Source organism: Leptosomus discolor, chromosome 1 (assembly GCF_034619465.1).
Source record: "Leptosomus discolor isolate bLepDis1 chromosome 1, bLepDis1.hap2, whole genome shotgun sequence".
Taxonomy (NCBI): Eukaryota; Metazoa; Chordata; class Aves; order Leptosomiformes; family Leptosomidae; genus Leptosomus; species Leptosomus discolor.
Window position 1 is genome coordinate 204,710,525 of NC_141391.1, and position 27,445 is coordinate 204,737,969.

General features: G+C 46.1%; 1 protein-coding gene across 2 annotated transcripts in view; it reads left to right on the forward strand.

Annotated features, from left to right (window-relative positions):
- Window positions 1-8,912: 8,912 nt before the first annotated feature.
- RELN (reelin) overlaps window positions 8,913-27,445 on the forward strand; it is a 297,464-nt gene continuing 278,931 nt past the window's right edge. For both annotated transcript variants that reach the window (XM_086474260.1, XM_086474253.1), the window contains exon 1: window positions 8,913-9,141. In XM_086474260.1, coding sequence (XP_086330386.1) covers window positions 8,913-9,141 — 229 coding nt within the window. The remainder of the gene's footprint in view (window positions 9,142-27,445) is intronic.

Here is a 27,445-nt window from a genome sequence, read left to right on the forward strand (position 1 = left end):
TGAAAGGAGAAAGGAAAGGAAAGGAAAGGAAAGGAAAGGAAAGGAAAGGAAAGGAAAGGAAAGGAAAGGAAAGGAAAGGAAAGGAAAGGAAAAGGAAAGGAAAGGAAGAGAAAGGAAAGGAAAGGAAAGGAAAAAGAGAAGAAAGCAAGCAAGCAAGCAAGCAAGCTAGTTGAGTGCATAAATACAGCCACACAATCGCTGGTGATGGCCAACACATTAACCCTTATGTCGATGGGCTGAAAAATGAATCTGAGCATTCCGTGGCCCCGGTGACCGGGTCTCATATAAGTTACAAGCTTTGACTCCTCCATGTATGTCCTGCACTGGGCTGCAGGTCAGGGAGCGTGGGGTGGTGGGACAGATCCTGCAGCCAGGTCACTGCCCAGGGACTCCCTCATCGCACATCCCCTGGCCAGTCAGTGGGGCTCCTGGCTTATCCTCAGGGTTTGCATAAATTTGTGGGTATTTTAAATACCTTTGATGCAACCACCATTCAGTTTTTTACTCAGATTGTGTTTGCATTCACAACCTAGAAAGTTTTTGCAGTAGACAGTAGGCAAAAAAAATATACCCTTGCAAAATGCTTGCAGCCCTGTTGGCTGCAGTTGTGTGCCTTAGATAAAAGTGTTGAGTCTTGGATCTCCATGAACAGGTCCACTGACATTCAGTCACACAAATTGTATATTTTAGAGACATTTTAAATGCAGAGGTGATAAGACATAGCCCTCAAAACCCACAGTAAAGTGTATTTCCAGGTCTCTGCAAGTTTAGCAATCATTAAATAAAAACGAAGGAATACCTTTTATAAGCTTCCTTGGGATTTACATCCCACTTTCCTTCACAAAGTAAACTGTTAAAACTGTCCTGCCTGTTAGCCCTGTGTACATTGGGCCCTTGGGGTTATTCAAGATAGAATAGCTAAATGGAGAGATAAATTAGGTTGTAAAATGGACTAAGCATCTCTTTTGTGGCCACTGACATTTAAAAAATTCTTCAGATAAAGGCTACCCACGATAAATATTTGCAAGTTAATGAAAGCCTTGGGAACTTGAGTGTGCAGATGTAACACGGGTAAATACCCAGCATTTCTTCACAGAAATCCAGAGCAGCAAATGAATAGTAGGAAACAATAGTTATGGGCATGAATACTTGTTGCAGGAGATGCCTCTTTATATAGACATATTTATTTAAAGTACGTTGAAAATCAGATTTGCAAAACAAGATTGAACATTGGAATTATAAATAACCAGAGTCAAGTGGAATTTCCTTAAATACGCTTAGGTACATTCCTCATGTGGTGCTAACAGGGCACAGCAGCGCCGTGGACTGGAAACAGAAGAAAATATATTCTTAAGCCTGTGTTGCATCCAAAATCGTACATTGCAGGAAAGATCATCCAAATTAGGAATATATAAAAGCAAGAACCATAATGACTGTTGTGCATTTGTCTTCAGCAATTTTTATTTTTATTTTTATGCGTAATAGATATTCAGAATAATTTTAAGCTCAAAGTCCCTCCACTACCTTCTTTTCTAAGCATGAGCATAGTTTATTTGTTATAGGAGATCTAAATCTTTAAAGCAATTTCATAAAAATAGATTATATAAGGTGTTGAAGCATAAAATCTTTCTACCCTTTGAAAGTATTCACCCTTAAATTCTGTTACTAAGCCAGACAATAGAAAGTTGTTAATACTTGTTCCCCTGTTTGGAGGTTTTTTTCATCTTTTATATTGTTTTTTAATGACTACAAGATCAATAGTAAGTTAAAGGGTTTAGGCTCACCTATTTGATAGCATCAGCAGTGTTTGTAAAGAAATGTCTTTCTGAAAAAGAAAAGCCTTTTAATATTCTCTTTTATATTCATACCTCATTAAAGTTAATAAGCAATAAAGAAATACAAGATTAAACCCATTTGAATGAAATGCGATACAAGAGAGAGAAAAAATGTGTACAGATAAATACTCTGTTTTCAGATGAAATCATGAGATGTCAGTTTACAGAAGACGTATATTGTACCAGCCCACTGGAAAATGGAGCAGCCGAACAGCTGCTGTTGTTCATACCCTAGAAAAATTAAAATCTCGTAATAACATAGGCATGGAATTTGCCTGTAATTTCACATTTAGGCCTTTGTTTAGAAATTACTTGGGCTCTACTTAAGAGCAAAGTTCATGTAACTGGCAAGGCAAGACTGCATTATTATCCAACTGTGACAAGTCCTGCGCACAAAAAAGGGATTCATCCCAAAGGGCTATTTGGCCTGGCCAAGGCAGCTCCAGAGCGCCAGGCCTCTCTGGTAAGTCCCTGCATAAATAGGAGAAGAAAACAAGGAGAGTTCATGAACGGAAGACTTTGTTTTGGAAGAAGAGGCAAGATCAATTAGCTACTAATTGCTTCTGACTTTCCTGTCCAGCATTCACAGGGCAGATGCTTCAACTTTGCTGAAGCCAAGTTTATTGACACTGAAGCTTCGACTTCACCGATAGCCCCGAGAGACATGGGGTTCATTTTACTTTAGCATGGTCAGACCCATCCTCCCCATTTATTTACCTGACTGGGATTATGAAGACACCCAGCACACCAAGAGGATGACTGAGGAAGTGCTCTCCAGCCTGTAGTCGAAGTGCATTGATGGTGTTGATGGCCCATCTGTTGAGGTGTGCAGAAGAAGCCCAGCTCAACAATTTGTATTTTTTCTAGCCTATGTCTGGGACAAGAAAGGATGGGATGGGATGGGATGGGATGGGATGGGATGGGATGGGATGGGATGGGATGGGATGGGATGGGATGGGATGGGACACTGGCCCTGAGTAGCTCAGTCTGGTAGTATGCTGCAGTTTCAGTGTGAGTATTTGAATACTTTGCCTTCCCCATCTCCAGAAGATCAGCTTCTGTGCAGTAAAACTCATCCCTTATGTCTCAGGCTGACAAGAACATGCCTGAGTTACAGTGCCTGCTGGGCCCAGGGGTACTACCACTGCCAGTAATGCGGCAATGCTTCTTCAAGGCTGAAGTTATCACGGGCAATTTGTCCCTTGTATCAGCTGCAAAGGTTGTTTCTTCTGCACATCCATCACATCATTCTCCTCTAGCCATTGGTATGTCTTTCTTTAGCAAAACCTTCCAAGCAGCAAAAAGAACAGGTCTGCGTTTTCTGTCTGTCTGATGGTCAAGAGGAAATGCATACAGAGAAAACACTGTGCACTTGCATGGATGAGTGGAAAATAAACACATTTGGTGGAAAGATTTCACTTTGGAAAGTCCACTTTATAGTCTTTGTTAGCGTAAGAAAGTCAAAAGTGCTTGAACTTGCTGTTCTGTTTTCAGATGTTACAAGCTATACCACGATGAATAAATGGTACTTGCAATCTGGTGCTCCATAGCTTTCTTATTTGCAGCTCATTACATAGAAAGTCTTGGCAGTTTCCTTAATTTTTGTCCTAGAAAGTTGTTAAAAGCTGGGGACAAGACATGCATCAGGACTCTCCACATTGTCCCAGTGACAAGATAGTTTTTCTATGTTCTTCCATGAAAGCCTTTACCCAGACCCAAGGCGCTTGGACAAAGCTCCTTATTGCTTGGTGTTACTTAATAGTTCCCCAGCCTACCCTGCCCCTTGCAAATTAGTCTGCCATGGCCACATTAATAAAGCAGCTACTCGTCTGTTAATGCGCTTTTCAGTTGTGCTTTTGGGGTGTGAGCTTTCTCCCTGAATCAAGTGAGCAGCTCCACTGCCTGAATAATCACTTCCATAAATTAATATGGACTGCAGCCACGTCCATCTGTGCTGTGATTTCCCCCAGCCACCCATGCTTGGAAAGGGCCTGTACCTCCTAAGTAATTATTTACATTCCACCTATTGCATTCCCCATTGCAGAAAACACTCTTTACTCATTTCTCAACTTGATTTACTCCCTGTTGTTTTCTCTTTTTAAAAAATACTGCAACAGGAGTGAAAGCCCACGGTAACACAGAATCACAGACTCGTAGGGGTTGAAAGGGTCCTCAAAAGTTCATCTAGTACAACTCCCCTGCCAAAACATGACCACCTAGAGTAGGTCGCACAGGATCGCGTCAAGGCAGGTTTTGAATGTCTCCAGAGAAGGAGAATCCACAACCTCTCTGGGCAGCCTGTTCCAGTGCTCTGTCACCCTCACTGTGAATTTTTCCTCATGTTAACATGGAACCTCCTATGCTCCAGCTTGCACCCGTTGCCCTTTGTCCTATCATTGGACATCACCGAGAAGAGCCTAGCTCCATCCTCCTGACACTCACCCTTTACATATTTATAAATATTAATGAGGTCACTCCTCAGCCTCCTCTTCTCCAAGCTAAAGAGACCCAGCTCCCTCAGCCTTTCATCCTAAGGGAGATGTTCCACCCCCTTCATCATCTTTGTGGCTCTGAGATGAACTCTTTTCAGCAGTTCCCTGTCCTTCTTGAACTAAGGGGCTCAGAACTGGACACACTATTCCAGATGCGGTCTCACCAGGGCAGAGGAGAGGAGGAGGAGAACCTCTCTCGACCTACTGACCACACCCATTCTAATACACCCCAGGATGCCATTGGCTCTCTTGGCCACGAGGGCACATTGCTGGCTCATGGTCATCCTGCTGTCCACCAGGAACCCCAGGTCCCTTTCCCCTATGCTACTCTCCAACAGCTCAGACCCCAACCTATACTGGTACATAGGGTTGTTCTTTCCCAGATGCAAAACTCTACACTTGCCCTTGTTGTATTTCATCAAATTTCTCCCCGCCCAGCTGTCAGCCTGACCAGGTCTCGCTGAATGGCAGCACAGCCTTCTGGTGTGTCAGCCACTCCTCCCAGTTTTGTGTCATCAGCAAACTTGCTGACAGTGCACTCTGTTCCCTCATCCAGGTCATTAATGAATATATTGAATAGTACTGGTCCCAGTATCGACCCCTGAGGGACTCCACTAGATACAGGCCTCCAACTAGACTCTGTCCCATTGATGACAACTCTCTGACTTCTTTCATTCAGCCAATTCACAATCCACCTCACTACCTGAACATCCAGACCACACTTCCCCAGTTTAGCTGACCCACTAGATGCAGGCCTCAATCCTGCGGCATTAGCTGTTTTCTGCTTTCAACAGCGAATAGTTGTAACTTACATGAAGAATCTTTGGTCAGAGGGGTGTGAAAATAGAGATTATTATGAGTTTTACAAGCTTTTATTTTGGTACAGGCGGGTTGGTCTTAGTCACTTGTCTTAAATAGGCTGGTTTATTTATTAATAATATCTTAGCCTTGCTGTCAATGGGAGAAGGATGAACAAAGAATACTGGTCAAAGACATTGCATAAACCCCTCATCTTCAAAACCCAGGTACCATATTTACCTAGAGCAACGAGGAGATATGAAGCCAATGCAAAAACACACCTGGGGACTGGTACATGCCTGTGCATAGCTGGTGGCCCCCTGCAAGATGATGGGGCCAGCCTGGCAGGAGGCTCCCTCCTTCCCTGGCCACACTGGAGGCTGCTCAGAGGCAGGGACAGGGGATGAGCGGGGTGTACTCACTCTCCCAATTGTAACAAAATCTTTCAGACCAGGTGAAGTTTGGGGTGAGTTGTGGGTAAATCGTACTCGTATGAGTGAGATCATGCTGGAGCTGGGACCAGAAAGAATTTTTCCTTTAGGCAAAGACTGGCAGGGTCTGGAAGCTTCTTCTTCTTCCTTCCCTCTCACGCACAGGGCTTGATCACAGCCTGGGCTCCCTGCAAATGCACTCAGAAAATGTCTCCCTGCTATTGTAGGGACATGCAAAATTGTGGTTTTGTGGTTTTTGAAATACCCCGGGTCCCCCTGTTTTGCTGATGGGCACCATTAGCATTGTTCTTCTATGCAAAGACGAGCCTGAAATTTGAAAGAGAGTTTTGGGAAGCACTTTTTGACCTAGATGGGTAGACATGGGAGGGCAGGTATCTTGTCTGGACTAAATGTCTATTACAATATTGCTGGTGTGTGCAGGAAACAGGATTTGAGGTCCCAGACAGTCCCTTTTAGTCCTGTGTCCTTAAATACTAGTGATTTGGGGTCTCTGCTGGATTCCCCCATCAGCAGAGCCTGGATGAGATGGCAGGCCATGACCGTGGGGCTTCTCTGTTTTGCCCTACAAAGAAGAGGTTAGAGGTCTTGTGAAAGTCTACAAAACAAAGGAGAAAGGGGGGAGAGACAGAAAGAGGGGCATAAGAAATGAAGGAAGGATGTGACTAAGGAGAGGCACAAGGCTTCCAAGTGGAGCTGTTACCTTTTCGCCTTCCTTTACTGAATGTCCCCCCTTTGGTAAGTGATACACACATCTTGTAGAGGAAAGGGGTGGGCTGGCTACACTAACAGTCCTGGCTGCTCTGGATACCAAGCAGCAGCTGGAAACAAAGAATATTGCCTAACATTCATCAGCAAGGGCCTTATCCTGACTTCAGGGAGCACTAGTCTGAGCCCCAAAACCTGCTGGCAGATTAGCTACCCATACGCCCCCAAGCTTATTTAGGGAATTATCTCTTGAAGAGAAAAAAAAAAGAAAAGGCATTGCTGGCAACTGGTACAGTGGCACCCTGGCAGAGGCAGCCAACATCCCCTCCTCCCGCCCTGGTGGGAATCCATCGCCCCCTTCCACTGCCACCTTCTTTTTTATAAAGTAAGAAAATTGGCTATGTCTGGCAGCCCCCCCAAAACGACTGGCTGACTTTCCACAGATGCTGGGCAGACAGGGCATGAGCTGAGGTGCATTTACTCAGCTGAAGCCCCTCTGGCATGGCCCAGCCTCGCTGGCGAGATCTTGATGGAGGAAAGCAGGAGAGCACGAGGGAGAACACGTCCCATTGGCAGTGATTTTGCCAGCGAGCCTGCACAGCTTTTGCCTGCATGAGATTTTGGCGTGAGGAAATTGTATTATTTTACAAGCATTCAAATTTATGGAGGAGGCACAGATGTTAAAAAAAAAAAAAAAACACAAAACAAACAAACACCCAAAGCTGAAAAATAAATAACCCAGCTAAAAAGGAAGCCTTGGAGCCAGACTGACTCCTCGGCTGCCACTGCAGAGCTGAGTTTCCACAGCAGTGGCCAGGGATGCCCGCCAACCGGAGTGGCGGTGGGAGCTGCCCCGTCCCCTGCACTGCGCACTACTAGTCCATTTCGCCTTTACAGCAGGATCGTGCCGCAGTGCTATTCTCCATCCAAACCAATGAGAGACATGGCCTCACTCTGTCCCTAGCGAGGCACAACCCAGTAAGACAGGAAACTGCCGCAAAGTTTTACTGGTGGCGGTGAAGTCAGGCTGGGTGTAGCGCCAGTGGAAAAGGCAGGTTAGGCAGATGGCAAGGATGTCCCCTGGGCCACCATGCATGGCCTCTCCATCAGCTGGGTGGGAGGTGGGCCAGCAAAGCAGCCTGCACGGACGTAGGGCAGCTGCGTGGTGCCGTCCATGTGGCTCGCACCTCCGTGGAGGGAACCTTTCCCTCTGGCACTGAAACCAATCCAGGAGGGAGCCCCTGGACCGTGCCAGTTTTACACTTCAAAAATGCTGGCAGGTAGGCTCTCCTTTCTGATTACATCATGTCACTACCGCTCCCCTGGGTTGTCTGTGGGCATTGGTCGGGATCCAGCAGCAGCGTGGTGGATGCTTTAAACTCCAGTAGATTCGCTCCCATCTCCTGATGCTGTGGTCCTTCTGCCAGCCCTGTTTTGTTAAAAATGTATGGTTTTATGAATTATTCTACTTGCCAATGTTTTATGTTCAGCTGCTCGTTCCCCTTGCAATCCCCACTGCATTTGCTCCTCTTCTTGAGACAAAGGGCCTGGGCACATATTCTCAGGGAGCTGAAGCCCCCTCCCAGAAACCTGCCCTCCTCAGGGACTCACACACTGACCTCCCCAAGCTGCAGAATGCACCTCTCGGGGTGTTTGTGTATATGTATAATTTTGAAGATGGCAGTGGAGAAGGTTTAAGTAAAAACCTCACTTTTCCTCAGCAGTGGGTGCAGGTAAACGAGAGCAGAGGCAAGGCAGTGGCTGGAGCAGGGACAGGGGAAAAGGGGCAGGGGCAAAAGGACAGGGGCTGGGGCAGGTGCACAGGGTCTGGGACAGAGGGACAAGGACAGACGGACAGGGCAAAAGGACGGGGCCTGGAGCTGAGGGAGAGAGGGATGGGGCAAAATGATGGGTAGAAGGACAGAAGCAGAGATGCAAGGGTTGGGGCCGGGGAACAGGGACACGGGAGCAAGGAGGGAGTAGGGGCAGGGTGTCGGGGCGGGGACCAGGGGCAGCGACAGGGTCCGGGGCAGTGGCAGGGGCAGGGGCAGTGGCGCTGCAGGGGCTGGGACTCAGGAGCAGAGACTGAGGCAGAAACCCGGGCGGTGACGCAGAGGCAGGAGCAGGGGCAGAGGCAGGGGCAGGGACAGGGACAGGGACAAGGCAGGGACAGGGACCCGGAGGCAGACAAAGGGCGGGCAGCGAAGCCCAGCTCGCAGCCCGCATCCCCGCAGCGGCAGCACCGCACACCGAGGAGCGGGAGGAGCGGGCGGCGGCGGCGGAGGAGGCGGAGGAGGAGGAGGAGGGGGAGGAGGGGAGGGACCTTCCCCTCCCTCCCACCCCGACACCGGGGGAAATAAATTATTCCCAGCCCTCGCACTCCCAGCTCCGTGCCCCGCACCCCGGCAGCGGCAGGCGGGGACGTCGCAGCCTTCGGCGGGCGCGGAGGGGCCGCCCCTGCCCGCGCCGCGCTCCGCTCCGCGCCCCGCGCCCGCCTCCCCACGAACTCCCGCGGGCCGCGGCGGGGGGCAGCGCCCGCCCCGTCCCGTCCCGCCCGGTCCCGTGCAGAGCGGAGCGGCGCGGCGGCCCCGCCGTGCCCTGGATGCCCCAGCGGCGCCGGCGGCAGCAGCATGGAGCGGCGGCGGGGCGTCCCCGGGGGCTGGCCCTGCCTGCTGGCTGCCCTGGGTGCCCTGCTGGCGGCGGGCCGGGCGGCCGCCCCCCGCGCCCGCTTCTCGCCCTTCTTCTTCCTCTGCACCCACCACGGCGAGCTGGAGGGCGACGGCGAGCAGGGCGAGGTGCTCATCGCCCTCCACATCGCGGGCAGCCCCGCCGCCTACGTGCCCGGCCAGGAGTACCACGGTAGGTGGAGGCGCCCGCCGTGCTCGGCGCTGCGCGTCCCTCGGCGGCGGGCGGCCCCGGGGCGGGTGGGGGGGGAAAGGGGGGTCCGGCCCCGCGGAGCGGAACCCCGACCCCGCCGCCGCGTAGGGAACCGGGAGGAAAGGGGAGCGGGAGGGGGGGGGGTGGGGTGGGGTGTGTGTGTGCGGGCGAGCGGGTGCCCTGGCCAGGGAAACGCGCGGCCGTGTGCCATGTCCCGGGTCAGCCGGCTCGGCGAAGGGCTCCCCGCGGCTCCCCGGCCGTGCGGGACCGGCTTCACCTGCCCCGAGCGCACGGACCGCCTCCTGCCTCGCAGCGCCGCTTCGCCTTGCCCCGGCGCGGCTCCCGCGGGGTGCAGCCCGGAGCCAGAGGGAATTCCGAGTCCCCGCTCCTTAACCGGCCCGGGGCCGGATCCAGAACCTCCCGAGCTGCTGGAAGTCCGGCCCTTTCCCACTTCAGCGGCTGTCGGACCCGGCTCGCACCGAGCGCATCCCCCTTGCCGGGGCGGCCGTGCGGTGCCGCAGCTGGCGGCTGCCACTCGCGGGTCACCGCGACGCGTCCTCGCAAGGACCGCGGAGCCGGCCGGGGCCGGGGCAGGCAGCCTGTTGCTCCCCGTGCGGGGGATGCAGGAGCCACGGGCCAAAGCGGTGGGTCAGGCGCTGACAGGTGGCTCCGAAGATGGGAGGTCGTGCCCAGAATTCATGAAGAAACCCGCTTTTTGTGAGCGCCCAGGCTGAGGAGAATTAAATAGGCAAAGTTGTTCACGCCGGCAGGGTCTTTGCTTTCGTGGTGTACCGGGTGAGGGGCACAGCCCAGGGCTGACCGCGGCCTCGGCAGGCAGGTACGCTGCTGTGAAAAACTGCTTTCGGCTGCAGGGTGCCCCTGTAAACCAGCAACCGTGTTGTTCGACAGCCTTACCACCGTTTCTCTGTATAGAAAACTTCCATGTGGGCAACATTTTTTAATTCACAACCGTGGAAGGCCACTTAAAGGTATATTCACTGATCCTTCCTCTCCCTTTGTGTCTGCTTGAGGTTTTGCAATGCTACGTAGTGATACCTAGTGCTGCAGTGAGCAATAAGAAGTCAGAAAAAATAACAATAAATATTTATTTAAAACACCTTGCTCAGAAACAGATACTATGTAATGGTCCCTGGCTAAAGGAGGAGTTAGACTTCTGACTGATATATTTCGGCTCAGAATTTAAGTTTTAGGTAAATCATTGGATCATTGATTTATGTGAAGACTCTAATTCATTTTTTTTTTCCCATAAAGATAGAAAAATATTCATCTTCATGCGATCTGAGGGGTCCTGAAGTTTTTGACTGTGTGTAACCATTAAAAATATAGTTTTACCGAATTCATAAGAAACTTTTGTTTTGAAGATATTGGTGTCCTTTTTAACAATCCACATCTGTAAATTATACGACTTCACCAGATTAATTTATTTTCCTTAGAGCTTTGTGTCTTCCAGCCCACAATAAACGCTCAAATCAGTCAAATTGCATTCAACCTGCTGAACCACAAATGTGCAGCGATAAACAAGAAGCTGGAGTTTCCATCTTGCACAATTTTAGATGCTGGATTTTTAAAAATACGGTTAGACACGTAAATAACAGAATCACCCCCTTTCCTGGCTGCCGCCGTGTTTTCCAGCGTGCAGAGGGTGTTTAAGCCCCGCTGCTGGTCTGGGGAGGGGGGTCTGGCGGGCAGGGCTGCGGGCAGGGCTGCCCGGCTGCCTCGGCCCTGCGGGGTGAGGAGCAGGGATGCGTGTGTTTCTCCGGGGATGCTCTTCTGCCTCTCGCCCTTTTAAAAGAGATTTTGAATTTTAAAACGTCAGCCTGCACAGAAACGCCCCGGCTGCTCGCCAGACCTTCCAGGTATCCAAGGGTGGATTTTCCGTTGCTGTTCTGCCTCTGACAGAGCAAAACGCGGCGGCTTTGAATATACCGCTGTGCCTCGGGTTTGGTTTTTTTTACCTACCCGCTCTCACGGGACGCCCGGAGATTCTGCGGAGCCGCTGCTGCCCCTGCGCCCCGGCTGCGCGCCGCTGCCCCGGCCCTGCGCGCCCCCGCGCTGCCGCTGCGCGCTGCCCAGCCGCCCTGCGCCCCTCCCCGCGGCCGGTCCCGCCGAGGTGCGTGGTGCCCGGCCTCGGGCAGCTGCTGGCTGCTGCGCCCTCCGCGGTGGCTCGATCCGTCCCGCTGCCCGGCTGGAATTTGCGCCGTGGTTGCGCGTCTCCGGCTGCGGGCGGGCGGTGCCGGCGCCGCGCTGCCCTCTGCGCCGCCGCGGCCAGCGGCCAACATCTGCCCCGGGGGCTGCAGCCGGAGCCGCTCAGAGTGTCTCTGAAAGCCGCTCGATCCAGAAAGGATAAACAAATCGGACGCATGCAAAGGATCGTACTAATTCTTACGAACACAGAAGAAAGTCCACAGAGTGAACTTGAAAACGAGTTTGTTTACACAGTCCAAGGCGCAGGTAGAGCCGGGGGTGAGCCAGCCCCCTGCCTTATCTCTAGCTTGCAACGGTAATTTTTTTTTCAATTTTGTGCGCTGATTAAACACACACCTGTGCCGAAACAAGGCACGAAGCGCTGCCTGTTTGCTACGCACGGCGCAGCAGATGTATCCTTGAGCTAAGCTTACTCACTCAGTTAGATATTTTGAAAGATCTCATTTGAGTATTTTTAAATATAACAATTATCAATGTTAAATACAGTACAAGAAAAAAACCCCAAAGAATACAATCTGAAGAAATAATTTGAAGCAATCTGGGCTTTTATATAGTGCAGTTTAACGTTACTGAAAAATGCCAGCCGGCACTGGTTGAGCATGTATAATTTAAAAAAATCAAACTTTAAAGGTGGTCTTGTGGGGACACAGAAGCGGAGTTTTGAGGTGCAATACAGAAGCACAAGAAAATGGGAGATGTACATTCGTACAATGCAAATTCACCTGCTCGGAGAGCATATTAAAATACACTTTTTGAGTTCCACTGAGACCACGTTTTACTCTTACTGGCCCTCCATTCAACAGGGACAGGTGGCAGCAGCATCCAGGAGCGTCAAGTTCAAAGAGAGGTGAATTGGATGAAATCATATGCCAAGGACTGGGCAAGAGAAAAATTCTGATTAAAAAAAAGTCAGCCAATGACTTTCTGTTAATTTGTTTACATACTCTGCAGCCAGTGGAGCTGTGACACTGGCTCTCATTCATTTGCCCAACTGTCCCTTGCGCTGCCCTGCACCCCAGGAGAGGAATGATATCTGGTGCAAAAGACACTTGCCTGGGAACTAGGTGAGCACAGGAGCTTCTGCAAGTGGCTTCTCTGACACAGAGTCTGGCACTTTGTTTCCCTGTGTCTCTGAATTTCATAAGTAAAATGCGGGCAATAATATTCCCTACTTTGCATAGTCAAATCAGATACTTTGAGATTTAACACTTCTCCTCTAACCCTTAAAAATACTCCAGATTTGGCCCTATTCCTGCAATCAGTAAATATTTAAAAATGCATTCACTGATTGAAAAGGATTAGACCTACGCTGCATATAAATATGCTGTTTTATATACAGGACTGACTATAAATTGGTAAACAATTTTATTACCTTTGGCAGACTTTTATTCCTCGAATTAGCTTATTTCGAATTTAATTAAGTCCTTGAGCTGGTGAAGCACTTAAGCACTTGCTCAAACGCAAACTGACGGAGTGTGCGCTGGTTTAAAGTAGGCACCTGCTCAGCTTCCTTCCAGCCAAGTGGTGGCTGTGTGTTTGGAGAGCTGCGTCAGGGCCCATTTGGCTTGCTCGCAGCTTTGCTGGTAGATAGCAATGATGCTGTTTTGTTTTTCTCCTGGGCTTTCTGCTGTAATCTACAGAGCAGAATATAATTTCTTCAGGAAAAAACCACAACAACAGTTGTGGGTATACAAATTCTTTTGGGTTTATTTCCAAACTGCAGTCAATTTTGATTATCCAAGTTGATGCGCCTTCAGTGCTAAGAGCATGTACCATGATTTACAGACAGATAAGCCCATTGGAAATGCATTTAAAAAAAGGATCAACTTGACTGAACATTGAATCTTCACTGCCTTTAATCACAGAAACTAAAAAATGAACCGTCAGATTTGCTGTGTTTAAAGAATACAAACGGATTACCTTTACACCTTAGTTTTTCTTACCCCTTAAATTTTTTTTTTGCTGCAAACAAAGTGCCATTTTCCCAAGACTTCAAATTTAGATCTTTCAGGAACAACTTCGAACTGTTTTCCCATGATTGATGTTAAAACTCATCATTCTGCCCTTAAAATAGTTTTCTTCAATGAGACTTGAGTTTCTATTTCACTCTCCATTGTTCCTTTTTTTTTTCCTGAACGGATTAACCTTCAGTCCCCAAATGTTATCAGTTTCCATCAATGACTGTTACTATTCTTAGATATACTGTATATTGTCTGGAACCACTGCTTTGATAGGTTGCAAAAAAAAGTTTTCAACTATTTTAAGTAGTAGTTGTGCACTCTTTCAGCACTGATAAAAAGTTGTTTAAAGTCTGGCCAGTTCCACGTTTGTTATTAACCGCTGTATTTAAGAAATACAGATTGTGACTTAGTATCTGTTTTCAATAGGGTTACTTATACTTCTGGTACTCACTTGATCTGGTGGGCATTTTCATTGTGAATTCTTATTGTTTAGATTATTAAAAATTAAAAAGATGTTGGAGTTCAAAATGAGGGAGCGGAAGAGAGAAAATAACTGGAGAGTAAGTAGTGATGCTGCTTGAGGTATAAACAGGATTATACCCGAATTGCAGAAAGTTATGGAGAGTTTATGAGTTATGCTGAAGTGTAGAAAGCTTTCTGGGAGGCAGTAGAAGTAAAGAGTGCACAGGAGGTGATGTTAGTGATGTGCATTGGTAACAGAAGAGCAGGTCCATGTTTTCCAGCATCAGCCTAAGAAGCAGGTGAGCTTCTTGAGTCTTTTGCAGGGTATTCCCTCAAAAACTTTCATCTCATTCGCTGACACCCTCCTCTGATCTTTGTAAGAATGGAGACTTCTGTCATTTTTTGTTTTAAATTAAAGAGGTGTGTAGACATTTTTGCTCATGGGAGTCTAGTTATCTCCAGGGATTATTCTATAACTCTTAAGAGACACTTAAATTAAAAATATGAGACTGGCAATAGGTAGCAATGGAGAGGGAGTTATTAAGAATGGAGAAGACCCTTGGTCTTCAAGTGTTTTCTTTCCTCTGAGGTCCCTAGCCATACTTTGCAGCCGCATAAGGGTTTTTTAGCACATAAAAGTTTCATCTGGGGTCAGCATTTACTAAAAATATCCTTATCCACCAAAGGCCCCAGAGCGCACCCCAACTGTGCTCTGCTCTATTTAGGATTTTCTTGCATAAACTGAACTTGGTAAAAGCAAGACTGATTTCTGAATGCTGTGGCCTGTTCTTTAGATGGTCTGTTTGAATTTGCCAGATCTGAGCCTTACTTAGTGCATCTTTGAGCAAATATGTCTTTCTGAATCTTGATGTTGGACAATGGATTGTCTATATTTCTGAAGCTCCTGTCTGGCCCCAGAGTTCATGTGGCGTGTCTCTTTGCAAATTTTAAAAAGTTGTGCTTATAACCTGTTTTGGCCAGAAACTGATGAAGGATGCCAACCTTAAAAGGAAAAGGTAGGCAAGGTCACAACTGACAGCTTCTTACAAACCATATTTCACTAGGGAAGATGCTAAATTTTAACAGGTTCAGCTGTCATCGCTCTAATTTGTGGACCAAATCAGTGGTCAGCAGATGGCTCAGCCAAAGATGTGGTCAGGCATGGGATTGAAGAAAGGAAGTAGAAGGTCCACAAAGGCCTAAATGAGCCTTTCTTGCAAATTTGCAGAAGAGATGTAATCGCTGGTTAAATCCTTTCTTCCCCCATCAGGGGGCTGCTCCCCCCCTGCAAAGGAGACTTGACTGCCCCAAATAACAGAAATCAAAGTCAGCACGGCGTGGTGGCCTGACCCACATTTGTCAGGTGACATCTGACTGTAGGACAGAAACAGTATTGTTGGTATTACGGGTCTGTGTAGGGCAGACTGTGCTGGGCTTGTCTGTATACATTAAAAAAATGATCTCTGCCTCAGTGAGCTCACCATCCAAGGCCCAGAGCTTGGTGTGAGAGCTGGCGTGTGTGCACAGACCTTTCCCATAGCACGTCACCCAGCACTGAAGTCAAGGAAGAAAAGAAGCCTATAAATGGTGAAAGGGTGCAAAAATACTGTTTCGGTGGGAATATGGCACATATTTTCTACTTTCTGACCTTAAAGGAGATGTTTTTTAGCATGTATAATTTATCTGTGGAATTCATTGCTAAAATCTGTCCATACTAACAGCTTTAAGTAGGAATTGAAAAAAAAATATTTTATTCTTACAAATAACTAATAGCTTTAATTTCATATATATATAAAACAAGACATAAACCTTGTTCTTTAAGACCTAAAGTGACCAGTAAACAATTTGTAAGTAGGTTACAGTGCGGTGGTGGCATGTAGTACGTTTCTTCAATGTTTCCCGCATTGATTATTCCACCAAACCCATGTTGGTTCATTAGGTAAACAGAGCAAGACTGTCAGACCAGTGGCATTTCTCATTTTCCTTGTTGTTCCCTTGATCTGGATTTTTGAAGGCCACTGCTGTTGAAGTACTGTGGCATTTTATTATGGTACAATACTACGGTATTTGCGTATTGACTGGTTGAAGTACGATTTTCAATCTGGTAACAGTTGTGGTGATACAACTGGATGGATTCAGATGTAACCTTCATTTGCGTTGTGTATCTCATGCCCTACAGCTGTGGTTTAGGTTTGTCATGAGTGTTTGCTGCATGGAGAGGGAAGGAAACAGCACTGTCTTACCTCTGAGAATAAGCAATCTTTCATACCGGCCCTTGTTATGAGAATTTCAATAGTCTCTGATGAAAGGTTCAGTCTTTTTAACATGCTTCCTTTCTTTGTGTTAACATTTCCTGCCTTTTCATCGGGCATGAAAGGTGCACAGAGTGCAAATGTGTGTCTGGAATATTTGTGTAATTCCCACTTTATTTTTCCCCCAGTTGTGACTAGCCTCCGGGATAAACATAGGACAGACTCTGACACTGCAACTTTTAACAGACTGCTTGTGGAAAAGACCTTCCCAGTTTGTTAGACGATGCCTTCTTGTCAAGCGGGCAGTCTTCCTCTATTCCCCCTCCCCTCAGGTCAGTCCTGGAAAAAAAAAGTCATAGTATGTGTCACACAGTTTGCACAGCGCGGGCTGGGCTGTGCCAATGGACGGTGACGTCACGGAGGCAGAGATCCCCCTGGTCCATGCCTGTGGGACCTTCTCCCAGGCCCTCCCCCTTACTCAGATGCCTCCCACAGGTGACATTTTTTACTGTTTTCCTAGAGGGAAGAGCAGGGTCACGGAGGTGGGTTGTTTTGAAGACTTTGTTTTGGTTTACTGTATCTCTCACTAAGCGTTTGCCTTAAATAAGGCAACGTCAGAGAGGCGTACGTCCTGCTTGGAGAGGGAGAACCGGGGTGTGCGAGGGGCATTAAGGTTTTTGCCTGTTTATTCTACAGTCCAGGACCAGGCATTACTCTGTCCTTCTGGGGCTGGAGATAGCACCCAATGGCTGGGCACAAGGCCACAGGCTCCCTGCCTTCGTCTCCTGCAACTGTTTGGAGCAGCTGACACCTCCTGGTACCACAGAGTTTTCTGGGCAGCTGGGTTCAGCTTAGCTTCAGGCAGAGACACCCATGGGCTTGTTCTTCATCTCACCAACCGCAGCATCACCTCTGTCACTCCAGACTCCCTTTGGTGTAGTCGTTGGCTGTTCACCCTCGTCCTTCTGCTGTCAGCATGGCTTTCTGTCTGGGGAGACTGGTTGGTGTATGTGGTTTTTGCATGCCAGTAGCAATCTCCACAAGGGTCCTCTCCCTCCACCCCTGTGGGATCCTTGGTCTTCCCGGGGAATCAGGACATCTCTGATTTCTACCTTCTAGTGTTTCCTCATGACCTGTTGTAGGCAATGCCCTTTACGTGAACATCTCAGTCTAGAAAGCAGGACGTGTCTGGGGGACTGGACGCGAGTGACCTGTCAAAGTTGCAGGGGAGGAGGTGAGGAGTTCAGACAGTTTTCCAAAGGCTTTCATTGCAAAGTGGAGGCTGTTTTTCACAGTCTTTGTAAGGTCCTTCTTGCTGTATTTTTTTCATCCTGGGAAGAAAACAGAGGCTGCTGTTCCCTGCTCCTCTCTAGGCACTTTGATATTAATATTGGTTGTGAGATTTTCACAAGCATTTCCTCAGGAGGTGAAATCAATGGCACTTTCCCAGCCCGTATCTGTCGAAGTTCAACCTGCAAGAGCCCAGAGTGACAGCAGGTGACAAATCCATCTCCCTTCAGGTGCAAGATTTATCCTACACTACCCTCAGCTTTTTTTAAAAAACCCTTATTTCAGACTTCTACACTGACTTTCTTCCTAAAATTGTGTGTGTTGCAGGTTTCTCTCCGAATGGCAAAAGTGCTTCTGTGCTGTGCCCAAGTGATGCCCCAGTTTCCTGTGTCACAGGGTGACAAACACCACGGGGTGTATCCAGCCCCGCAGTGGGACCAGTGCTCCCCACAGACCTTGTCTGGGGGGGATGCCTTGCCTCACTCCCTGAGAGGCAGGTGGTGTGCCAACCTGGGGGACAGCCTGTCCCCACCTTGCTGAAGGGCTGGATGCCAGCAGGGCCCTGCATGCCTCCAGCCCTGTCCCCTCCTCCCCTCCTCCTCTCTGCCTATTCAGAGGAGGGAACAGCTCCAGGGGACAGTTCAGAGTATTTGGATGAGAAGCCTGGAGTAAAATTTGATTCAGGTTTGGTAGATGAGTCTTATTAATAAGCCCAGCCTTCTGGGTGTAGGGGTTCACGAGGTGTTGGAAATACTTGTGAAGCCATTTAAAACTATTGCTGTGTCTCCCAGACGCAGAAGCCTTAGGGCACGCAGATGTGCGGGGTGGTTGCTGGTTCTTCTTTATTTGGTTTTGCAAGATACAGCATAGGGGAATCTGGCAGTGCGCCTTGCTCTTCTTCAACAGAGTGATCAGATTAATCACCAGAGATGGGGCTGAAGACCTGTATATGTTTCCCTGAATGGCATCTACTCACACGTACGCATACCTGTGGCTGCTTGTTTCCCACAGGAAGCAGGGCTGTACACAACCAACTGAGGGGATCAAGTTATAAACCAGACTGAGACAAAATGATAAGAGCTCTTACACCACATTTAGCAGAATTATGATTGCCTCAGATTAGCCAGTGTCATTTATTCCTCCTCATGTCTGCCTGAAGGATAGTTTTGTAAATAAATGGATACAACCTGACAGAGCTGAAAGACAAGAAGAAAGTCTGCCTCCCAACCTCAGCTCTGGCTGTGGCTGTGTCTCCTACCGTTCATCATTCCTTGCTGCCACGGGTAGCTGGACACTGGCACCCCATTCTTTATCCCCCTCCAGCAAATGGTCATTATGTGACTGTACAGAGTGGTCCAGCCAGTGAAAATCACACAGCTTAAGGGGCCTCACCATTTCCCCCTTTCATCCACCCGATGTCATTTTTGAGAGTGCAGTTAGATGACCAAAAGCTGGCAAAGAAGAAAAACCACAATTTGTACAGAGAAGTCCGTCAAGCAAGATCCCTTTCATGCACAGACATGCATCTGGGAACAAATGCTGTATTCCCCTCCTCATCCTGCTGCATCATATCTGCAGGCAGCTCCCAGCCTGCCCCAGCTTGGGCTTGAGAGGATTTGTGTGTTAGTTGTCCATGGGTTGCACATGTAGGATGGTCCCTGGGAACGTATGGGAAGACAGTGAAAGCTGACGGTCTGTCCATGTGCTGTGCACATCATAGCGGAGAGGAGGGAAGGAAAAGGGAAACGAGAGAACACACAACAGTCGCTGGGCAGAAGACTTAGAGAAATCTGGGAATATTCTGCTCTCTGTGGCTGATAGGAACTTTGTGGTCACAGCATTCAACACGTCTGGTAGAATATTCATAAATGAGTTAGCAAGGACACAGAAAATCAGCTTTCCTGTGTAGGTTGCCTGTGTTCTTGCAGAGGAATACTTCATGACAGAGCTGGGTCTGCCAGTGCGGGTCCTGCGTGGAGGAGCTCTTCTCTCACTAGAAATGAAAGCAATAAGTAGGTGATCAGCCTTTTTAGCATCTGAAAACAGCAGCACGACCCTCTGTGGCCTCTCTTCATGTCAGGCCCCGGGATGCGAGAAGTCGTTCATCACGTCATGGGGCTTGGCAGGGTCTCTGCCGTTTGCCTTCCACTTTTCCCACTGCTTCCCAGGACAATACAATAGATAGGAAAGAACAAGAAATATAGATAATATTTATCTTTCTGGCTAAACAAGCTGTGGTTTCCAGGCCACAATAACCTTCCAGTGTTCCTATCTCACAGGGGAAATGCGCTGCTAGAAAAGAACAATCCTCCTTCCAGAATTAGACACATTCATCTGGATGCAGGATGAAACGATTATCAATACCAAGAACTGCAGAGAGAAACAAAACAGCACAACTGGCCATGGCAAAGATCCTGGTTTAACAAAGCACTGCCCAGCCTTGCAGTGCAGCAGTTTGTAGGGAAGTTTGGTAGCAAAATTAAAGAGTCAGTACTGTAAAATGCTGTAAAAAAAGTTTCTAGAATGTTTGGAGAAAAGGACCTCTGGCTAAACTCCAGTGTTAAACATTTTTGTAGAGCAATTCTTCTGACTCTGGCCCAAAAAAACTGTAGCCTTCAGAACCTCATTCTGGCTAGTACTAAGTTCAAAAACCTCTGGCAAAAGTTTTTATGCTTTCCAATTACCATACTTGATTTGCTAATGACCGATACCTCATCAGATAGGTTTTCAAGTTGATAGTATTCTTGCATGAGACAAAGACTTTAGGATTGATTCATCTGCGATTGCCATGGTTGTACTGAATTCGTTTAAAATCTGGTTTTGTGAAGGATAAAAACTGTTAACATATTTCGGTAGAATTTGGTAAATGTTTTAATGGAAAATGAGGGGAAATAAAGCATTTGAAATATATTGCTGCTATTTTCAAAACATAGTTTTGATTTTTGTTTTGGAAAAGTATCTTAATTGTGAAACGGACTGTGAAAAAGAAAAAAATAGCTGCATAATCAGAAAATGAAATGAGACTTTTCTGCTTGAACAAAATTCTTTATCTAATTTTTTTGGGTTCATTGAAGATTTTCATATTGACCTAACTGATATTTTAATTTATTTTTTTTGAGCTAAACCCCTCAGTACTTCTCCTTTTATGTTAACCCAAGCTGATCTCTTTTTCTTTCTTTTTCTTTTCATTTTGGTCACTGAACCAAAAATCGAACAGTTCTACTTCTGACAAGTTGACCATTTAATTTCCGGCCACTGAACAGATCTGATTCAGACAAGTAACCCTCACCACTCTCCTTGCATTTGTTCCCAAAATAAATTACAGAATAATAATTCTCTCTTTAAGGCACTGAAGTGTAGTCGGTAGCATTACTGACATTTCCAAGGTAACAAACTCATGTTTTCTGTGATGATGCCTGCAGTTATGTGTGGCTTCTGATGTATACATTGACCACATTTTCCTTTTTCAGTGTTCAGTAAAAAAGGCTGAGAGGAGATTTGTCACTTGGCTCCTTCTGGATGTCTACAGTTAAAGGATGTTTCTGCTTCTAAACTTGAAAACCTTGTAGTGCATCTATAGAACGGCGATTCATTTAACCAGGCTAGTAGGACTTCATGTCTTTAAAACTATCTTTTTTTTTTTTCAAGAAATAATGTTTACATGGCTGTCCACCTCAAATAGAAATTAAGTGCTCAGACCTGCCCATGGTGGGGGCTAGGAACTAGATGATCTTTAAAGTCTCTTCCAACCTGAACTAGTCTATGATTCTATGATGTGGAAATTGCCTTTGAGAGATGCAGGTTTATTTCATTCAGGGAAATGATCCACTATGTTCTTCATTGCCCTGCTTTTCCTTCAACCTATAGTTAACACAGATATGGAGCATAATGGAGTTACAGAAGAGCTGTGATGTTTGTAGTATTTGCCTTAACCAGCGGAGATGAAAAGGTACGGGTTTGGTTGGGGCTGGCAGCAGCAGTCCCTCCCCAGCCTCAGGCAGCCTGGATTACTCCAGTGAGCATCTGTGGACCTTTTCACTCAAAGAGATGTAAGTTTTGTTTCATCAAGTGGTAGCAGATGTTAGGGAGCTTTCATACCATTCATCACTGAGGGAAAGCCAATGCAACGGCATCTGGCTGTTTTCTTAGTACAAATTGGTTTTTTAAACTCTAAACTGTCTTTGAGCAGCAGTGGTGGTGTATTACACACTGGCTACTCTTCTGGGACTCTGCCCAAAACTCCAATGTCCAACTCCCCCAGTTTTTCCCAATTAGTGAGGCTACAGTTAGGAGCAAATTCTCCTGCTATTTGCAACATTTTGTGTTCAAGAAAACACATTGTAAAATTAATTGCAGTACAATATTTCTTCCAGTTGCACATCACTAGCTGCTAAGAAATGCTGCTGAGTGACTTGCACCGTAACTATTAACCTTTCATTCCAGACTTACAAATCCTGCACTTCTTGCTGTTACCAAGTATTCTTTACATGCAAACAGTCAGAAACAGGGAACCTTTTTTTTCTAATTGACTTATTTTCTCTAGAGCATGTAGATTTTTTACAAGGTGCAGAACTCATACAAACACTAGTAAGCGTAGTACCTCAAATCTTTACACTGGTCGAATCATTGACAAACAAAAATTGTGTGTTCTGTCTAACACCTTGGAGTGCTCCAGCTCCTAACACTCCAGGGAGGAGGAGGACTGTGGTCCTTGTGAAAGAGGATCAGTGCCAGCAAAGCCCACAGCTCCTTGATGCATTGCGTAATACGAGTGATGAGCTAAGAGCTTTGGGCAGCAGGACAAGCTTTAACTCTACTCTTTTCTTGAAAATTTTTCTCATTTACTTCTCGAGTTAAACATCTGGACGGCAGTTTCCATCCCTCTTGAGGCAGTGCTGTGTTGGGGCAAGGCTGACCCCAACATCCAGGTGCAGAAAGGTGAGGCAGAAGGGATGACTACGTGTGAGGGAGCAGGCAGATATTTAGCTTACCAGATTATTCCTCTTTTCTTTCCTTTTTCAAAGAGCTGGGCTCACTGCTCAGAGAGCATAACTGGATCGACAGATTCCACCTAGTAACTTCCACGAAAACTGCTAGGCAGATGTGTCGGTAGGAAAAAAATGCCCCCGTCAAATGATTTGGATGATGTTCCAGCTGCATGCCAGTTCAGTTCTCATCTCTTCTGCTGAATTTAACATGTGTTTATCATGTTTAGCATGCAGAGTGGTTGTAGTGAATTTGAATTAGAGTGGAATCATCTTATTTGTGCTTTTTTTACATCAAGAACACTGTGCTCTGGTATAAAGAAAGACTGATGCCTTTGTAATTAGTTAGACCAGAATTTAGTGTCCTTTTTAGTTTTGGGTTTTACTTGCTGGTACCTTCTATGGGTATTTAGCATTGAGGAAAACCAGGAATGAATGATAATAACACATCACATTCCCTCTATTACTCTTAAACAATTTGGAAACGTTTAAGTATGATGAAAGAATAATAAAAAAATTCTTTAATTATGCACTTAAGACCATATTCCATGATGTGCTTTGTTACATACCTGTCTGGTTTGTTGCTTCTTGAACTTTTCTGTGGCAGGCAATCAGATCGCTGCTGGGATAAATAGTTATACAGGTTGGGTGGCTAATAATTTAATGTGCTCTTCAGAATCAGAAGAGGTTCCACAAAGAAATACATGTGAGTGGAGTGGCAGAGATCTTAACATGTATTTCAGGATCCTGGATATTTAGCAGCCATTTATTATGCTTACTCTCTGTGTCATGGCAGGCCTAACGTAATTCCTATCATATGCCAAAAGACAGACTAACTGCCCAGTGGTTTGAAATTCTCCCTTTAATATCTCCCAGAAAGACCACATTTCTGTGGCTTAGATCTGGCTTAGGTTTTGTATTGGTGGGGGGACCTTTTATGTGGTAAAAAGCTGTCAATATATTGGGTAGGAATTAGGAATTACTGGGAGATCTCCCGGTTCTCCTTAAAGAAAAAAAAAAAGTCCTGTGATATGCTTAAATATAAACTTACTTAAATATACCCAAAGGCTCAGGCTCATTTTTACTTTCCAAGAACACAAAGCTGTGGAAGAATGCAAACATAATTTGAGTTTTTGTGACTTGTTCACTGTACGAATACCTTTCGTTGAATTTGTAGCCTGAAAAATTCTGTGTTATTTAAGAAGCTACAAACTGGAACATTTCCCCGTGAGAAATGGAGGAAGAAAGAAACATTTCTCAAACTTAAAGCAGGATTTTTACATATTAACTATAAATATCTTGCAAATGTATGATTTGCTTTTAAATAAAATAAAGCTGCTTGCTGCCTCTGCAGAAATGATTTGGGGAAAGGGATTTATCCAGGGTAATTCAGTCAGATGAATGGAGAGATATGTCCATCACCGCTAACGTGATGGTTATTCCTTCTAAATATAAACTGATAATATTATATATTAGAGGCTTGATTATACCGTTAAGAAGATTAGTACATTTAAACAGAAAATAAAGGCTTATGTGCCCTAAATGTGAAACTAAAAGGAGAGGGGTTTATATATAGCAGTACCACAACATTCAGTACTTTTGAACAAGGTACTCTCCCCATGAAAATACCTGTAAGGAATAATCACTGCATGCTGCCTCTGGGAATAAGTGGGATGATTTAAATCTAATCTCTTTCGAAGTGGTAGTTTAAACATATGCAGGTATTAATCTTGGCGTATTCATGTGTGTTTATTGGAGTAGACTTAATGACTGCATGCAACCATGTCCACAGGGGCAGTTTTCTGGCTCAACCATTTTCTCTAAATGTTTGGGCCATCTTTTAATTGCAGAAACTGTGGCACATTTATATAAAAAGTGACAGAACGGAAAAAAAATGGTTGATGATGTCTCTGTGATATTTCTGTGAATCAGATCTATGAATTTAAAATATTTAATGTACATTAAAGATTTCAGTGTCTTTTAATATTGTGCTTGACTTACACAGTACTGTCTCTAAGGACACAGTAGCTGAATCTTTTGATGGTATTGAATTTATGACATTGAATTCAAGACTTTTGTGCTCATGTCATGAAGCTTGTTAGGTAGTGTTTAACATGTCTCCTTTTTCATTTTTATTTTTTTGAAATTCTTGTTCTTTATAACCTAGTAGTTCTTCTCAGTGAAAGACTTATAGTTAGGATGGGGGAAGACTTGATCCTTTTACAGTTATCTTCCTGATAGATAGCACTCGCTGATTTCCTTTTATGCACCTCTCAAATTAGGTATTCTACACCTTAATCACAACACCATCTTACTTTATCTTTTAAGAGTAAAAGCATTATGAATATAAATTAACTTAGAAATATTATAAGATCTTCTGCCTTGGGGCTTGTCTTTGGTTCTGACTCAAGCACTGCTCCCTGGTCAAGTCCTGTCCAGAGAAAAAAGCCCCTTAACTGAATTCAGTGGGGGCTTCAGTTTGAAATGGCTGGTCTGTCCTGTGGAAGAGCTGGAGCTGGGGTTAACACACAGCCCTGCTCCCCGTGTGGACTGGACACGGCTGACTCTGCGAGAGCCTGCAGCCATACCAGCGGTGCAAGGTACCAGCAGGCACCAGAAGTGCTGTGCAAGTCAAAATTAAATGCTTGCACTTTGGAGGTCAAATCAAGGTGATATGGACACCCAGGTACGTTGAGTGCTGGCTTTTCCGCCTATTGGTTTCTCAGGACACCATGTGGAGGGGTGCCAGCCCCCCCCAGACCGTCTGGCTGCAGGTAGCATGGCTGCCTGGCCGGCGCTGACAGCGCTTGCTCTGGAAGGGGAGGCTGGCTCTGGCCTGGGCTGAGGTGCTCTCAGTTTGCTGCCCTCCTTCCCCAACGAGCTGGCCAGTGCCATGAGGAACGACTGTCAGACTCCTCCTGTCTGAGGGGACAGGCTGGGGACACCGACTCCACTGTCCCTCCTTCAGGGCTGGAAGCTTCCTGTATATGCTTCTTGCACCACCCATTTAAACTCTTCAAACCCATGTTCATTAAAATACAAAAATATAAAAAGTATATATATATAAAAAAACTTTGCTAGCTTTTACATATCTACAAGAGCTGCCATCCTTTAGACACTTAAACTTCCCTTTACCTATGTTTTTAGGGCCCCTGCGTAGTAATGTCCATAATATTAAAATGTCCCTGTATGTATTTATCGCTTCTGTTGCTTTGGTGCTATTTTCATTGGCATAGCAAGACATAGATCAATACACTAAACAAATGTTCTTCAAATTGCCTTTGGTTGCCTTTTCTGCATGCTTATGCTTGCATATAAATGTATTTTTCTGTGAAGCAAATTTACGTAAACAGGGTCTTTTCTAGGTACTCTGTCTGTCCTCCACCCTTTTGAATGTGTTGGTTAACAATCAAATGTAATATAGGGATACGTGTCTCGAAGATGCTAGATACCTGAAAGCTTGATGCGGATCAGTAGCCAGCAAAATGAAAAGACCCAGGGTAATGCCTTCACTGAAGCTGAAGACAGTTGGGTGAGCTCAGCTATTTTTTAATCCCAGGACAACTCATGCAGGGAGAGACCCTGCATATGCCCCAGGCACGGAAACACCTTGGTAAGACTGTGATACCCTACAGACACTTGCATTTAGCAGTGAGGCACTGATCCCCACCAAAACCACTGAATTTCCCCACTGAAAATAAAAACCACTCTACTGCAGTGGATCCCAGCCGCCAGGCGTTGAGCATCAGGGCCTGGCTGCCCTGGGGGTTGGTTCATGTTCAGGATGGCCTGGGGGCCATTAGCTGAGCTGTGTGGCCCTGTCCCGGCTGAGCGGATGTTGGCAGTGACGAGGGGAGAGACACCCTCCATTGGGATGGGCACAGATGAGGGACAGCGGGGGCCCCAGGGTGATGCCCCAGCACCAGGCTGCCCCTGCTCCCACCTTGCAGCAAAGCCCTGAGGAGCAGCAGTGGGTTCTAGGTTTCCAGTCATATTTGGGAGATAATTTGTTGTCTTGGACACATAACCAGTTCTTCTGGTGACCATCAGAAGTCAGTGGCTTTTAAGCCAGAGGTTGATCTGGTCCCTGAAGCTTTTCTTCAGCTCCTGATTAAAGAGGAGCTTTCTGTAAAGGGCACCCTCTGCACCTGAGAAGAAAGGGTGTAGTGATCCCCATGGGAATAAAGTCTCAGAAGAAATAGGATGAAAGCACTAGCACAAACCCTGCAGAGACCTGTAGGGCTGAACTGCAGTGGTGTAAGATGGGTGAAAGGTGGCTGAGGGCACTTGTTTATCCCCTTGCCTGAAACCAGCCCTGGGGCAAAGCTCTTCCTGGGCACTGGCCCTGGCAGAGATGAATCCAGGATCAGGTACAGTGAGACATGGGAGAATCTCAGCCATAAGCAGGTTATTTCTTTGCCCTCAGTGATATTTTTGTTGTTGTTAGAAAAATTCTTCCTATTAGGTCTTAACTTTCATGCTGTGCTCCACCCAAGTGCGTTTAAATGTTAGGTAATGTTTCTATATTTTTGTTTGTCCTCCATGAGAATGACAAGGATTTCAATGTAGTAGAGAAAATCCTTTGAGATCTTCAAATTAGAAAAGCTCTACTGAAGTAAAAAGTCCTTTTTTAAAAACGCAAAATGATTTGTTTGTGACTGTAATTGATGATCTGCTTATGAATCTCTTGAGTTAAATAAAGTGAATCAGGTAAACAAAGTACTTTGTCTTGTTTATATGCATTCTTGCAAAAACAGGACTAAACCACATCTGTGAAGTAATTAATTTGAATTAGTTTTACCCAAAAGAAACATTTTTACTGGAATGGCAATATTTAAATTTTGTACCTCATCCTGGGATCACTTTAAATTTAATTTAATTTTTGTATGAAATTTGGTTTGGGACCGTATTCTGTGCTGGTGGAAACGGCATCGTGACTCCAATGGTTGAAATGTTATCAAAGTGGTCCTGATGAGTGGAGAATTTAGCCTTGAATTGAGACATTGTGATGTCAAGAAACATCTAATGCAATTGTAACAGTGTTTTTAGGCAAAAGCAGTAACACCACAGAAGCACGCTGGCTTGGGTAATATTTAATACTTGAAGTCCA